General features: G+C 43.9%; 1 protein-coding gene across 3 annotated transcripts in view; it reads right to left on the bottom strand.

The window, feature by feature from the left end:
• The window catches only part of PARVA (parvin alpha), a 77,113-nt gene that overhangs the window by 26,506 nt on the left and 34,527 nt on the right, over positions 1-16,080 (bottom strand). For all 3 annotated transcript variants that reach the window (XM_077321829.1, XM_077321828.1, XM_077321830.1), the window contains exons 2-4: positions 8,893-8,982; positions 8,709-8,779; positions 5,553-5,655 (exon numbers count right to left, since the gene is read on the bottom strand). In XM_077321829.1, coding sequence (XP_077177944.1) covers positions 5,553-5,655; positions 8,709-8,779; positions 8,893-8,982 — 264 coding nt within the window. The remainder of the gene's footprint in view (positions 1-5,552; positions 5,656-8,708; positions 8,780-8,892; positions 8,983-16,080) is intronic.

Here is a 16,080-nt window from a genome sequence, read left to right as displayed (position 1 = left end):
GTTCAAAATTGAGAAAGGAGTTCAGCAAGGCTGTATACTGTCGCCTTGCCTATTTAACTTGTATGCGGAGCACATCATGAGAAAGGCGGGGTTAGATGAGTCACAAATTGGGATTAAGATTGCAGGGAGAAATATCAACAACCTCAGATATGCAGATGATACCACTCTAATGGCAGAAAGTGAAGAGGAACTAAAGAGCCTGTTGATGCAGGTGAAGGAGGAGAGTGCAAAAGTTGGCTTGAAACTCAACATCAAGAAAACGAAGATCATGGCATCCAGCCCTCTCAATTCCTGGCAAATAGATGGGGAAGAAATGGAGATAGTGACAGATTTTATTTTCCTGGGCTCCAAGATCACTGCAGATGGGGACTGCAGCAAAGAAATTAAAAGACGCTTGCTCCTGGGGAGGAAAGCTATGGCAAATCTAGAGAGCATCCTAAAAAGCAGAGACATCACCCTGCCAACAAAAGTGCATTTAGTCAAGGCTATAGTCTTCCCAGTTGCAATGTATGGCTGTGAAAGTTGGACCATAAGGAAGGCCGAGCGTCAAAGAATTGAGGCTTTTGAACTCTGGTCCTGGAGAAGACTCTTGTGAGTCCCTTGGACTACAAGGCGAACAAACCGGTCAGTCCTAGAAGAGATCAGACTTGACTGCTCCTTAGAAGGCCAGATCCTGAAAATGAAACTCAAATACTTTGGCCACCTCATGAGAAGGAAGGACTCCCTGGAGAAGAGCCTAATGCTGGGAGCGATCGAGGGCAAAAGAAGAAGGAGACGACAGAGAATGAGGTGGCTGGATGGAGTCACTGAAGCAGTAGGTGCAAGCTTAAATGGACTCCGTGGAATGGTAGAGGACAGGAAGGCTGGAGGGTCATTGTCCATGGGGTTGCGATGGGTCGGACACGACTTCGCACCTAACAACAACAACATGGTGGCGACAGTTCAATCCCACTGTGCTAACTTAAAACCAGTCACAGGGGGAACACTGGGCACCGACCCATCACCTACAGCAATGACCAGCCGGTGGGGGTCTTCCAATTCCTGATCTGCATTCTTCTCTCTTCCAAGGGGGTATCATATCTTTCTGGGCTGTCCTCAACCATAGATCTGGTGGAAGAATTCCATCTTACAGGTCCTGCAGAACGCTGAAAGCTCACACAGGGCCCTCAACTCATCTGGGAGCTCATTCCACTAGGTCAGGGCCAGGACCGAAAAAGCCCTGGCCTTGTTCGAGACCAGCAGAACTTCCCTGAGTCATGAAATCACCAGCAGGTTACTACCCAGAGAGAGCAAAACCCTGTAGGGGGCCATGGGGCGATAGGCATTCCCTCAGATATGTGGGTCCCAGACTACAAAGAGTATTAAAGGTTCAAAACCGTGAACTGGCTCTGGGCTACAACTGGCGGCCAATGCAGCTATCTCAGCACTGGCTGAATATGGGCCCTCCAAGACGATCCAATGAGGACCCTTCAGCCACATTCTTCACCAGTTGCAATTTCCAGGTCAGGGACAAGGGCAGGCTGGCATAGAGCAAGTTACTGAAGTCAACCGCCCTGAGCCATATGGAAGGACGGTATACAAATCTAATAAATAAAAAAATAAAAATAAATTCTGGAGGTGACCGTCGCATGGATCACTGTGGTCAGGTGCTCGGGAGGCAGGTAGGGTGCTTGTAGCCTTGCCTGGAGAAAGTGGAAAAATGGCTGATGGGCTACCTTCGTGACCTGCGCTTCCATAGATAGTGAGGCATCCAAAGACACACCTAGATTCCTGCAACCTGGTGACTAGTTGCGTCCTAGCCAGGATGGGCAAACACACTTCCTGTCTACTTAAGATAAGTTACATTTATTTGTATATAGCCATAGGCCTTTACAAAATATAAAATACAAATTTACAAACAGTAAAATAGAATAAAAGGAACTGTATAAAAATATAAAATTTAAGACCAAAAAACTGAAACAGCATACAAAGTGCAAGAGTGTTAAGAGGCTGCCTTAGTGGTTGTAACATTGGCCCTTATTTTCCTTGCAGCCAGGGCAAATAGGGCGGTTTTATATGTTACATCATCAACCTGGTCAGATAAAAGATAGATTATCTTTTCAGCAACGGAGTGAAGGTTAGAACCCCGTAAGGTCTCATTGAGGAATTTGGCTCTGGGTTGGGCATAAAGTAAGCAGTCAAAGATGTAGTGGGGTAAATCCTCCAGAGCTTGTGCACCACAAATACAGAAACGCTGGTTTTTTGGCGTACAGCTAAATCGACCCGCCAGTACCTCTGTAGGCATCGTTTCGAATCGAAGTGATGTAAAAGCTACTCTGAGATTATGGTTACTGATTTTCATTAGATAAGAGGATCTACGATGGTCATATTTAAACCGCTTAAACCATGTTGCTGTCTTAATTTCCAAAATTTGCATTCTGTCTAACTGGGCATCACTTTTGAAGATCCAGTCTCTAAGGTGAGAGTTATTAGCTGAAGGATTTAGGAGGTCATCGGGGATGGAGTAGCGTGCAATAAGGCTATTAATAAGGCAATGCCGTGCTGGATCCTTAGATAACATTATATTAAAGGACTGATGACTAAATTTGTTTATGTTGGCTAACCTGAGGTTTTTCCACTGTTTTAAAATTGCCAAATGTACTCGGGCACTAAGAGAAGGCAGACCTGTTTCTGCCCTCATCAAAACAGCCGGAGTTCCCCTAGGTAGGGCTAGAATTCGCCTTAAGAATGTATTTTGAACAGATTCTAGCCTAGGTATGAAGTTTTCCTTCCATCCCCAGACCTCTACTCCATACAAAAGATGGGGGATAACCTTGCACTTGTATAATTTGAGGGCTGGATCGATGAGGAAGCCTCCTGTTGTATAATAAAACTTCAGAATAGTGCCCACTAGGCGTGTTGCAGAGGCTCTAATGGTGTCCAGATGAAGTTTCCAATTCAGCCTCTCACTAAATGTGATACCCAGATATTTAAATGAGTTGCACTGGCTAACAGAATTTCCAGATATGCTCCAAGAGAACTTTTTGGCCCTTTTTCTAAAGACCATTACTTTTGTCTTATCGTAATTTATTTTAAGACCTTCTTCTTTACAATAAGCACCAAGTTGTTGTAGTAGTCTTTGCATCCCAATTTTTGTGAGGGAAATTAGGGCCATGTCATCTGCATAAAGTAAAATAGATATTTTTTGACCTCCTAGTATGGGAGAAACAAATTGTGGGCCAGAGAGTCTTTCTACAATGTTGTTAATGTATAAATTAAACAGCAGGGGAGCCAACACACATCCCTGCTTGACGCCCTTGCATGTTGGAATTTTGTTGGTTAGGGAGCCAGAAATTCCCACTCTAATTTGAGCATAAGTGTCAAAGTGCAACTCCCGCAGCAGAAATAGGAGCCGCCTATCAATGTTCAAGTCTGCTAATTTTTGCCATAGGCGCTGCCTGTCTATAGAATCAAAAGCTGCGGCCAAGTCAACGAATGCAACGTACAACACTTTCTTAGGGCCATTTATCCCTGAATAGACCAGTTGCTGAAGTATCTGACATTGGTCAATAGTACTAAAGCCCTTTCTGAATCCAGCTTGATGTGGGTATAAAATATGATTTTCATCTGCCCATTCCTCCAGCTTAATCAGTAAGTACTTACTGTACAGTTTTTACAGATTGTAAGCCGTGGCCTTCTGTCTACTTCCTTCCTACCCAACCACATGACCTCTGTCTTGGATGGGATGAGTTTCAGGTGACTCTAAACATCCAGCTACAGCTTCCAAACATCTGGCCAGCCATCCATGAGGAGATAAAGTTGGGTGTCATCTGCATATTGATGACAACCTAGCCCAAAACTCTGTACCAACTGGGCCAGAGGGTGCATAAAGATGTTGAACAAAGTGGGGGAGAGCACCGCCTCCTGTGGGACCCCACAGGGGAGTCGACGAAGTTGCGACAACTCATCCCCCACTGCCACCCTCGGGGTACGGTTTTGGAGAAAGAAACGCAGCCACTGAAAGGCTGTACCCCGAATCCACACCCCAGCAAGGCTGTATGCAAACAGCTCGTGATTGACCACATCAAGTGCAGCCGACAGATCTAATAGTATGAGGATGGAAGAACTGCCCCAATCCAGCTGGCGATGGAGATCATCCTGCAGGGCGACCAGCATTCTCTCCACCCCGTGGCCAAGATAGAAGGACAACTGGTAGGGGTCAAGTGCTGAAGTTTCCTTCAAGTATGCCAGGAGCTAGTCTGCAGCAGCCCTTTCAACCACCTTACTCAGAAATGCGAAATGCGAGACCAGGAGATAGCTGGCTGGGTCCTGTGGATCCAGCACTGGTTTCTTAAAGAGAGGGTGAACCACTGCTTCCTTGAGCCACTCTGGGAACTTCCCATTAGACAGTGAGATATTAATAATACTCCGGAGCTGGCCTCCTATCTGCTGGCCATCCCCTTTGAGTACCCAAGATGAGCAGGGATCAAAGAGGCAAGTGGTAGCCCTCACCGTCCCTCGCAACATGCTATGCTTCAGCTATGCTTCAGTTTCTTTCTGGTGGTTCCAGACTTCAAATATCCTAATGCATTGGTTTACTGAATACCCCATTTTGTTAACTGTAGTAATTCACTATGTGTAATGCACCTTGAGTTCCTGTGAAAAAGGTGAACTATAAATTACATAAAAATGAAATAAATAAATAATCTGAATGACAATCACAGTACAAAGTAGACAGCTTCATAAACCTTTCAAGGTCTTAGAACAAAGTTTTAGACCAACAAAATAAAGGTGCTACTGGACTCAAACTTTGTTCTGCTGCTTCAGACCAACATTGCTCTCCACCTGAACCTTTCAAGGTCTTAACAAGCACAGATAGTAGTGCAATAGAAACATGGGAAAAGTTGTTGCAAGAATCTTTGTGAAAAGTAACGAGTCTACAAGCATATTGCTAAATGTGGAGTGTTGGAATCTCCAATTTATTTCTTTACTAATAGGTATCAGTATTAAATGGATGGATAAGATCAGATATTTTAAGTTACTGCCATACTATAGAGTTGAAATAGGCGATAATACCACTGTGAGATATCCAATGGATAAAAGAAGGAAATAGAGAAAATAGTAATTTAGGATAGAAGACGAAGGAGGAGGAGGTTCTTATATGCCGCTTTTCTCTACCCGAAGGAGTCTCAAAGTGGTTTACAGTCGCCTTCCCTTTCCTCTCCCCACAACAAACCCCCTGTGAGGTGGGTGAGGCTGAGAGAGCTCTGATATCACTGCTCAGTCAGAACAGCTTTATCAGTGCCAAGGTGAGTCCAAGGTCACCCAGCTGGCTGCATGTGGGGGAACGCGGAATCAAACTCGGCTTGCCAGATTAGAAGTCTGCACTCCTAACCACTACACCAAATTGGTCCATTCATCTCACCACTAAAATCATCATCCTTTATAGTAAACAGGAAACATGTGTCTACCTAGGAGCAGTATGAAGTGGTATGGAATATAAATTAATAGCCACTGCAAGTCTGAATGACAAACAAGCGTCCCTCATCTCCAGCTATGTGTACATTTCTTACCAAAGAGTTTTTGCAATACTTGGCCATCATACAGGTCCTCAGCCAAGTCTTTCACAATGATGCGTTCTCCAACCAACACATCATTAATCCAGTCAATTAACACCTGTATAAGAGACTAAGAATTAGCAATACTGCACATGTACATAAACACATAGGTTACGGTTGTTTCTGGGCAGGAAGGATTTATTTATTATTTTTTCAATTTATTACCCGCCACTCCCAATAACACACTGGCTCCAGGTGGATTACTATATTAAAAACAATAAAATCCATTTAAAAATCCCATTCCTTTAAAAATCCCAGCAGCGTTAAAGCCCATCCCTTCCCGCTTCCCATAACTCAAGTACCCCTTGTATCCATTCCATGCCTCAGGGGAAGGCAGTATATATGGGAGTCAACATGAGGTCTCCTTGCTGAGGCAAGGAGAGGCCCATAGATCTTGCCAATACAGTGCATCACCCAGTAACATCGGGTTTAGACTTCTGCGATGCACTCTGTTAGGAGCTCCTCTTGAAAACTGTCCAGAAGCTAAAGTTGGTACAGGTTGCTGTGGTCAGAACACTGGCTGCAATGTACATTTTAATTTTTTTTAATGTCTCAAATGATCTATTATTTTAATGTTTACTATCTTGAGAAGACTCATTTAGGGGGAAAAGCATCACAGAAATGTTTTAAATAATAAATATAGTGGTATTTCTGGGGATTAGGCTTGATCTAGTTTTAATTGTATTGCTGGCAGAAAAATTAAATTAAGCAAAGCAAAAACCATCCTTATGATATCCACAAGGTTTATTTTACCTGATTTTTCTTTATATTTCAAAGATGTGAACAGCAGGGGCATGCTAATACAAGATGAAAAAATACCAGAAAAATATATTTTTGGTATTTGGGGGGTATTAATTCAGATGGATTTGGTGGTGGGTTTCTTTTGTTATTATTCTGACTACCAAAATAGTCAAGGCAAAAACATCCTGAAAACACTCAGGATTTTTTGAGACTGCCAGACAGCTGGTGTTAAAGCATTAAAAAAAACTAAGATCCCTTTAAATGCCTTGAACAAAGTTCACCAAACTCCTCTTTGGCTCTCACCTGCCTGTCATGTTTGGTGGCAATTCTCCAAGAAGACAACTCTGAGGCTTAAAGAAAAAATGTTCAGAATTTTACTTGGAGAGATGCTGTGTTGCCAAAGCTGGTAATGTACAAAAATCCAAGTCAATTACAGGATTCAGCTCAAACTCCCCACCATACCAATTGGTTTCCCAGTCAGCGAACTTACAGAAAGTACCCTTTATAATCAAAAAATTTACAACTTAGCATCTCTAGCAAGAAAACAGACACAACATACATAAAGGAAGCCAGATAAGGAAACCAGACGGCTTTGGAAACTGGAGGTGCACAACCTCTTCTGGGAAAGCGGGAAGGGTCAGTTCAGGCCTAGAATTAGGCAAGTACCTGAAAGGCATCTTGGGACTCTGGTCAGACTGAAATGACATGAGCCAAGGGCAAATATGACACTGCCAACCCAGGAATAGTTAGAGCCAGGCTGATGTGACATTTGCTTGGACAAGAGAGGGCTTGGGCTCAGAGTGTGTGCTTGCAATCTTCCTCGGTTTGCAGTCAATGGCTCCCAGGCTTCTGCAATCAGGTTACTTTGAGAACTGGCCATGCTACAAGAAAGAGGCACCTACTCACCACACAGCTTCTCTGAGCTGGGAGAGCAGACAGACTTAGCGCTGCCATGGAACGTCTTCCTAGGCTTATTTTTATTTATTTATTGTTAAATGTACATACCACACTCCTAGCAAGCTTGCTCATGGTGGTTCACAAAACAAAATACAAAATACACAGAATATCCAATAAAATATCCCCTTAAAACAATCCCCTTAATCCCCTAATAGCATCCAAGATGGCGGAATGCAACATATTCTACAAAAGTCTCTTCATATACTCCAGGTATCGGTCTCAGCCCAGATGGAATATGTCTGGCTGGGAAGAAAGAAACGGGCTCCCGGCATAGTCTAACACCGCAACCAGGAGTCAGGGTGGGATGGGGGACCTGATTGAATATCCCAGGATTCCCACCTGCCCTCAACCGAACACCTGGCAGAAGAGCTGCATTTTGCAGGCCCTGCAGAACTCAGAGAGTCCTTAAAAGTACATTTAAATATTGGAGCCATTCTAGGGTTTCTTGGCCTTCCTGTAGTAACTAACTTTGTGGCCAGCTAGAGATGTGGTGGGACCACTGTCATACCTGCATGGATATGTGTATGTGATTCTATGTGGCTCAATGGCTCCACTGAGGTGGAGGGAGGAGAAACAACTGCCAGATTTCCACCAGCCTTTCCAAATTCCCTAGTTATTCTAGAAGTGCGGAACCTTGGGCCTTTTGCTTTTAGTATCTGCTCCTCATACACAATGTGGCGATATTGTGGCTTGCAGCAGAAAAGGCAAATGCCTACTGATCTCCACTCATGAAGTTGCTACTTGAAGTGAAGCCTAACTCCAAGGTATTTAAAGGATTCTCAGGGACTATTGGGAAATATCAATATTTTTCAGGTTTAATATAACCAAACCTGAAAAATACCAGGTTGGTTTTTTTGTTTTTTGCATACCCCTAGCTAACAGCAGAGTCAGATGAACTAATAATAATCACTCATAAACACTGAAGGAATAATATCCAAACTCCCTATGGTGAATTGCTACAGCAGTGATGTTTATGAATTGTTAAATTATGATTTAGCAGATGACTGTCTCATGTAGGTAGTTAGAGCAAAAACAATTTGCCACAATACAAACACTGAAGTGAGGAAGCAGAACATGTAAGTTCCCCTCCCCCCAATTTTTAAGAATCTAGTTGGGAATGAAGATGAGTGGGAAAATAGACAAGGCTTACTCAACGCTACAGCTTACTCAAGGCTTACTCAAATCAATTTCTGTCAAATGAGCCAGAAATCCATAGGTCAAAAGATTTGCAAAGATATATGCATTTAGAGGGGAGCAAAACCTCCAAGGGGGTTGAGAAAGGGTCTGCAGCCTGTCCATTGGCCTCATATTGCTTACTCCTGGTCCCTAAAGCTCCATCCTGAAGGAGCAGAATGAAAAATTACTCTTATTACATTTTGCTACAAAGGAATCTAAAAGTCCTTTCATAATTACCTTCATCAGCTCCTGAAGTTTTGGATCGTTTCTTGAATTGGGATCAATCATTGTTCGAACTTCATTTTCCTCTTTACAAAACATGGCAAGAAAACAAAAGAAATGCATGTTACAAAAACACACCTGGTGTTCTATCTTAAATCAGCAATTTAGGTTGAGGCAGAAACAAATTATTTCACATTACCTAGCATAGTATCTTCAGGATCTAGTTCAAAAGGAATTGGGCTGAGTGGTAAGTTAATGGCATTTATTCCTTCTTCTTGTAACTCAGACACTAAGAGGGGGGAAAAAAAGAAGTTTAGTGAAATTATGTCTTCAGTGGGCAATAAGGAGGTAACACAGTTTTATGTCCTCATAAAGCTCAGCTGCAAAATAATATAATCAACTGTATAATGCAAGATGGGATATCCTAGAATAGCCATTAGGTCTTGCACTTATCTGTAAGCTGACAACGATTCTTTACAATTTTGTTGTGATGCTCACCACGGACAAGCAAGCAAAAAACCCAGGTAATTTCTGCCAATTCCAGTTTGTGAATTCTTTAAGCCTGGTAAACCAAGGAGCTCTGAGTACGGCTCTTACTTTCCATCTTTGAAAAACGCATCAAAACATTTAATGTTAGAGACTGCACAAAACAGGATGCTGGAGAAAACAGACTACTGGTGAGCTACTCTTGTAGTCCTACCTATTACAATTTATTTTTGAAAAAAAAAGTAAACCTTAAAAAAAAAAAGTAAATGCTTACTAGTATTGCATAATACATTAGGATATATGTCTACATAGTCCAAATAAAAATGCCAATGGTCCTGGAATTCTTCTAGGGGTCTTCTATTTACTAAGATTGTTCATCAATTTTATCCACCCAATCTGTCACACTAGGTGGGTCAAAGAAATCGTCTTTGGATCCCCATTCCACACCTTGTGTTTCTGGGTAAGGTGATCTAGTGGGCAGCTGTGGACCAACTGCTAGCATGCTCAAAGTAGCCTTTGGTTCTGGATCCATTCCAGTCCAGCTTTTGGCCTGGTCATGGGGTGGAAACAGCCTTGGACACTCACACGGAGGACCTCTGTCACCAACTGGACCATGACGGATCAGTGCTGCCTGTATTGCTCGATCTTACAGCACCGTTTAAACATGAGCTTCTTTGTCACTATTTCACCAATGTAGAGATGGGGGAACTGCCTTGAAGTGGATGATCTCCTTTCTCCAAGATCAAGGACAGAGGGTGGCTGTTGGGGAGGAACAATCACGTCACTGCAGCATCCGATGTGGGGCTCCACTTATGGTGATTCTCTCCCCAATGCTATTAAACAATTTTATGCATCCTCTAGCTCAGCCAGTATGGCAATAGGGGCTTGAGTGACATCAATATGCAGATGACACCTAGTTGATGAACAGCTGGCTGAATACACCCGGAGTTGTTGACAAAGTATTTAGAGGCTGTGTCACCTCCAGATTGGTCTTCTGTAACTCACCCTATGCAGGCCTTCCCTTATCTGGAAACTGCAGCACCCTGGATGCAAACCAGGACCCCTTGGAGGGCTCAGATTCAATCTGTCCTCAAGTTTAAAATTCTGTTTTTTACTTTTAAGGCTATATGTTGCCTGAGCCTTGCGTACCTAAGAGAACACCTCTTTTAATGTGTCCCCAGAAGAGCTTTGCACCCAATGTGAACAGGTTAGTGGTCCCCCCCCCCCCCAAATTTGACTAGCCTCAACCAGAGCCAGGGCTCCTGGTGGAATGTGCTCCTAGAAAACATCAGACCCTGTTGGACATTGCCAAATTCTACAGGACCTCTTCCACCAGGCCTACAGCCACAGCCAGTAAAATAGTTAAGATCTATGTTAATGACAGATTGGACTCCCGCCAGTACCACACCACACCCAGGGTTCTGGCTTATACTTTTAGATTTTTAGCATTATTTAATTCTGACAGAGCCTCTTGTGGCGCAGAGTGGTAAGGCAGAAGACATGCAGTCTGAAAGCTCTGCCCATGAGGCTGGGAGTTCAATCCCAGCAGCCGGCTCAAGGTTGACTCAGCCTTCCATCCTTCCGAGATCGGTAAAATGAGTACCCAGCTTGCTGGGGGGTAAACGGTAATGACTGGGGAAGGCACTGGCAAACTACCCCGTATTGAGTCTGCCATGAAAACGCTAGAGAGTGTCACCCCAAAGGTCAGACATGACTCGGTGCTTGCACGGTGGATACCTTTACCTTTAAATGTGACGTAATTGTATTATTATATATATACTAGCCTCAAAGCCCATTCCTAAAAATGGGCTTTGAAAGGGCCCCTACCAGAGTCTCCCACCTCCAGGAATAAATTGTTAACATTTCCATGTCAAGAAGCATCTGATCAAGACAGGCATGAAAGTCAAGGAGTTGATAATCCTGTTTGTCTGCACCAGTCTCTGCTTTCTAATGCTGCACAAACAGTTCAAGAGGGGCAAACTGCATCCTGGCAGTGGAGCCGGTGTTGCTACTCTGATTTGCTCCCCACTGGAGACTCCAAGGACTGTACAGAAGAACACGAACAGCCAGAAGCGTTCCCACCCCTCGGACTCCTGCTTCCTCTGGCTGTTGAAGCAAAAAACACCTTTTTGAAGGATCTGGCAGGCAGGCAGGCAGTTCGTCCAAGGCATGCATTTTTCTCGTCTTGCCTCAGCCGGCAGCGTCCCAGGGAAGCCGGCAGCTCGAGTTCATTGCTCCGGTACTGAGCATGCTCCACAGAACTGAGCATGCTCCACATGCTCCCGGACCTAGTAAGTTAGATCTCCTCCTCACCCTCCCTGCCGCTCAGATAGCAGGGGTGGGAATAATAAGAACTTCTGCCATGTTGGGATTGTTTTAAAGTCTTTTAATGGGTATTTTAATGGGGATAGGACTGTTGTGACCCGCCACGAGCCTACGGGGAGTGGCGGGAAATAAATCTAATTAATAATAATAATAATAATAATAATAATAATAATAATAATAATAATAATAACAACTGCTTCTGAAGTGTCTGCCCTCATGTCACCGTGGCAACATCCAGGTTGAGATTACTAGCCATTTCAAGGGAAGTGAGAATGTCCCGGGTTTTTAAAGGGGCCTCTCCTACTCCGGGCAGAGCGGAAGCCACACCAAGAAGAATTACCCAGTAGCGACTCCAGAGCTGGTCTGAGCAGGATGCTCCTTGACCCCCAGCAGCCCGGCACCCCTTCTTGGCTGAGGGTGAGGAAGCGAGACCTGGGAAGTAGTGGTGCCCCCTCCCCCAGCATCACAGCCTACCCACACACCCACGTCCCGAATACCTGAGCCTGTCCCTACAGCGCTCTCCCCCCAAAAAAGTTCCAGAGCCACGAGGCGGACATAGAGGTGGAAGGCTGCCAATGGTTCCTGAGGTGGGGAGGTGGGTTGGGAGGCGCGAAGGATCTACCTGAGCAGAATTCCTGACCATGATCTGCGGGCCAAAATGCAGGTGGTGTGGGCGGGTAAGGGGGGGAGATCTCCACGTGGACATGGTGGGAGTAGGGGGGGAGAAGCGGCGGCAGAGTTAGGGCCCGCAGGGGGAGGAGCTGCCCCGGCTGCTGGCTCAGATGCAGGCAGATTTCTGCTGGCAGCCTTCGAGCTCCTCGCAACGCCTCTGTGGGAGGCAGTGCTCTCCTGGTTGAGCAGCATTGCTCACCTCGATCAGCGGGCCGAACTGCGGGCTTCATGGGTGGGGACGCAACATAGAGGCCAATCAGAAGGCTTCCAATTGGCCCCTCTGTTGTCAGTCCAGGGCCAAGTGGCCAATTGGGAAGGCGCATGCAGCGAGCCTTCCGATTGGCCCCTTGGCCCTGGACTGACATGACTGTTTTTTAGTGTTTCTTTCTTTTAAACATTACAGCTGCATTATGTAGGTTAATATCTTTTTAAAATGCTGGATAGCAGCAGCAAAACCATAAGCTCACTTGCTGACAAGACACACACCACACTAGTCTCCATTCTGAGTCAAGTAATGAAGTGATAGAGCTAACAGTTAAATGTTTAAATGTGCGCTTTGATATTAAATATTGACTTCACAAAACCTCATAAACATGTTTGCAACTGCACAGATGGCTTTTTATGGGGGGATCAGTGGAAGCAGTTATCTTCAAAACATAAACCTTAACGTGATAACTATCCATTTGTTCTCAAAGACCTCATAAACGCAAAATAAAATAAAATTCAACAGGGATATTACAATTGAAAATATTTTTTCAGGAAACCATCTGTAGCAGATCCCCATCACTCATCCATTAACTGCTGACTCCAAGCCAATCACTTGTAGAACAGAATTTGCAAACATGCACCACTCTCATGCATTAGTTTACATTCTCCAGAAAGCACCCATTTTCTTTGGCAGCTTCATTTCACTGTTAAATAAAATATAACAGAATTGTCTAATACAAATTAAAGACATAGTATTTCGAACTTCTCAACTTTCCGAAGTTGTTCAGAGCTTATTTACTGGCTTCTGGCAAATCATTCAGTTTCCCCGACTTTTTGTTAAATAGCCCATATAATATTATGTCATTGATCAAAGAGGACAAGGACCAATAATACACACACTATTCCATGACTCTGTGGATTGCATACATTTTAAAAGTACCTTACTCAATTGTAAGCCCTCGAATTCTTAATACTTCACTGACTTTTGTATAAATAGGGACACATCCAGCCTAAGTGGTCTGGGACCAAAGTATCCATGGGACCACCTTTTCCCTTATAACTCCCTAAGACCACAACAGTCTTCAGATCAACAGCTGCTGAGGATCCCCAGCCCAGAAGAGATAAAGTTGGCCTCAATCAGGGCCAGGGCCTTTTTGGTCCTGGTCCCAGCCTGGTGGAATATACTCCCAATAGAGATCAGAGCCATGTGATACCTAAATCAATGCCTGGTCATGTTACAACACGATTCCAAAGTAACTAAATAGTTTTACTGAAATCGGAGAGTCTCTCTCTGTGAGTGTATGTATTTGTGTGTCAGAATGACACAATAAAACAGCCCATGTTTTTTTATCCCATTGTTTGTAATTGAGGTAATTTTTTAAAAATTATTTCAGACTGGGGGGAGGGTTCTCGCATGGCGCTGGAGGGTGATTGGGGAATTTTTTTCCCATGGGACAATGATTGCCAAGTAAAACAAATGGTGGGAAGTTCTGACTTCCTGTCCTTTGGCTATCCCATGCATACGCAAATCCTAGGGGAAAATGGGAGAGAGCAGGCCTAAGGCTCTCCACAGCAGTTGTGGGAAAAATTGGGGCAACTATCCCCGGGCCACAACTAGGGGGCAGCACAGCAAAATGCCCGGCTGAGTCCTCTGTGTGGTAGACATCTGAATCATCTTATACAATTAGTATTATTTTCCCACCTCCCACTGGAGGCTCGAGGCAGGTCACATAAAATCCCCCCAAAACCCCTAAAACAGTAAAAACTAATACAGATAAAATAGCCAATCGACCAAGAGTTGTGGTGAAAAAACTCATCCTAGACTAATCCCACATCCTATCTATATGTTATAACATAGCGATCCCCAACCTGTGGGCTGTGGACCACATGTGGTCCTTTGACTAATTGGAGGTGGGCCCCAAAGGATGCCTTCTCCCCCCCCCCGGCCCTTTACTTCATCCCCCCCCCCAGCCCTTTACAACACACTTCATTGTTGTGGCGTGTCTGTATCTTATTTTGAAGGAATGTTTAAACATTACCATAGCGATCAGAAAGTGCTAGGGCAGTGGTTGAGAGTAGAGGAGTAAACTACCCCCCCACACCAGGCCTCAGTAAAAGGCGTTGAGTGGTCCCCGGTGAGTAGTCCCCGGCATTGAGTGGTCCCCGGTGATAAAAAGGTTGAGGACCACTGTTATAACAAATTTAATTACCAAGTTAAAAATGAAAAGACCAGGATGGTGAGTGGGACAGCCATGTGTGGAAGGCTAGGGGCAGCAAAAATATAGAGAAACTGCCCTGTTACCACTACACTGAAGTTCCACCAGTCACACTACATTAGCAGTTGCAGCAGCAAAGGGGAAACCACTTCCTGTGTGGATAACAACCAAGAGCCTCTGAAGTAAAGACTTTACTGGGATAAATTGTTTCTGTCCTTATTCTCTGAATTACTTACAAAGCAATGGTATTTTCACAGCATTTTTCAGAAAAAAACCTAAAATGAGTAATGAGAACTATTCTCAGTCAAGTGTAGGTTTCTTTTCTAAATGTAAAACTCCCAACTTGAAACAGTGATGAGATTACAAGGACTAGTGCAGGGGTAGTCAAATTGCGGCCCTCCAGATGTCCATGGACTACAATTCCCATGAGCCCCTGCCAGGTTTCATGGGAATTGTAGTCCATGGATATCTGGATGGCCGCAGTTTGACTACTCCTGGACTAGAGAGACCTGGTTTAAAATCCCTATTCAGGGAACTCTTACTGGCCTTGGACTAGTCATTTACTGTCGGCTGAAATTAACCCACAGCTTTACTGCAGAAATGATGGATGAATAGGCTGATTACTTTATTCCCACAGATGCATAGTAACAGCAAGCCAAGTGATTTGTTTTGTTGGGATACTTGGTTTGGATCAGGATCATATGAGGACAGGGGCCCCAGATTGGTGTAGTGGTTAAGAGCAGGTTTGATTCGCTGTTCCTCCATATGCAGCCAGCTGGGTGACCTTGGGCTAATCACAGTCCTGTTAGAAGCTGTACTCACAGAGCAGTCCTGTCATTGCTCTCACAACCCTACCTACCTCACAGGGTGTCTGCTGTGGGGAGATGAAAGGAAGGTGATTATAAACTGCTCTGAGACTCCTTTGGGCAGAGAAAAGTGGGGTATAAAAACTAACTCTTCTTCTCTTGATAGCACTGTGCAAACACGCTCTGTTCCACTGTGGCCTGGGCTAGGTCTTAAAATGTACCTCAACATGTAGTTTTAAAGAAAAGTTTTATAGAAATGAAGGTTGTTATTAATATTAATTAGTAGAACTGTCTTACAGTTTTAAAAGTATTTGGAAAATAATAAAGAAAATACTATAAAAATTTTGAGTGCATGCATCAAAAATGTTTTCCTCCTTATATGACAGAGGAACAATATGTTATGACACCAAAAATGAAAGGTATCATAAGAAATAGATAAGTAGTTTAGGGAGCTTAAAATCATTTTCACACTACAGATATAGTATGCTTTTGCAAGACTGTAAAATACTTGTGGTCAAAGATCTGACTATCTGAAAATCAATTCAATATTTGAAGTTCCGCCAGTCACTCTTCCTCCGTGGAATGTGTTTAACCACAAGCTCTCTGGCTTTCCAACTCTTTTCTCCATTTGTTCTAAGCCTTAATGTGAAGTTTTTCAAGCTCCAGTTTAGTATC

The sequence above is a fragment of the Paroedura picta genome, chromosome 2 (assembly GCF_049243985.1).
Source record: "Paroedura picta isolate Pp20150507F chromosome 2, Ppicta_v3.0, whole genome shotgun sequence".
In the NCBI taxonomy this organism is placed as follows: domain Eukaryota; kingdom Metazoa; phylum Chordata; class Lepidosauria; order Squamata; family Gekkonidae; genus Paroedura; species Paroedura picta.
The sequence above is the reverse complement of the archived record's forward strand: the minus strand, read 5'-3'. Positions and strand labels throughout refer to the sequence as shown.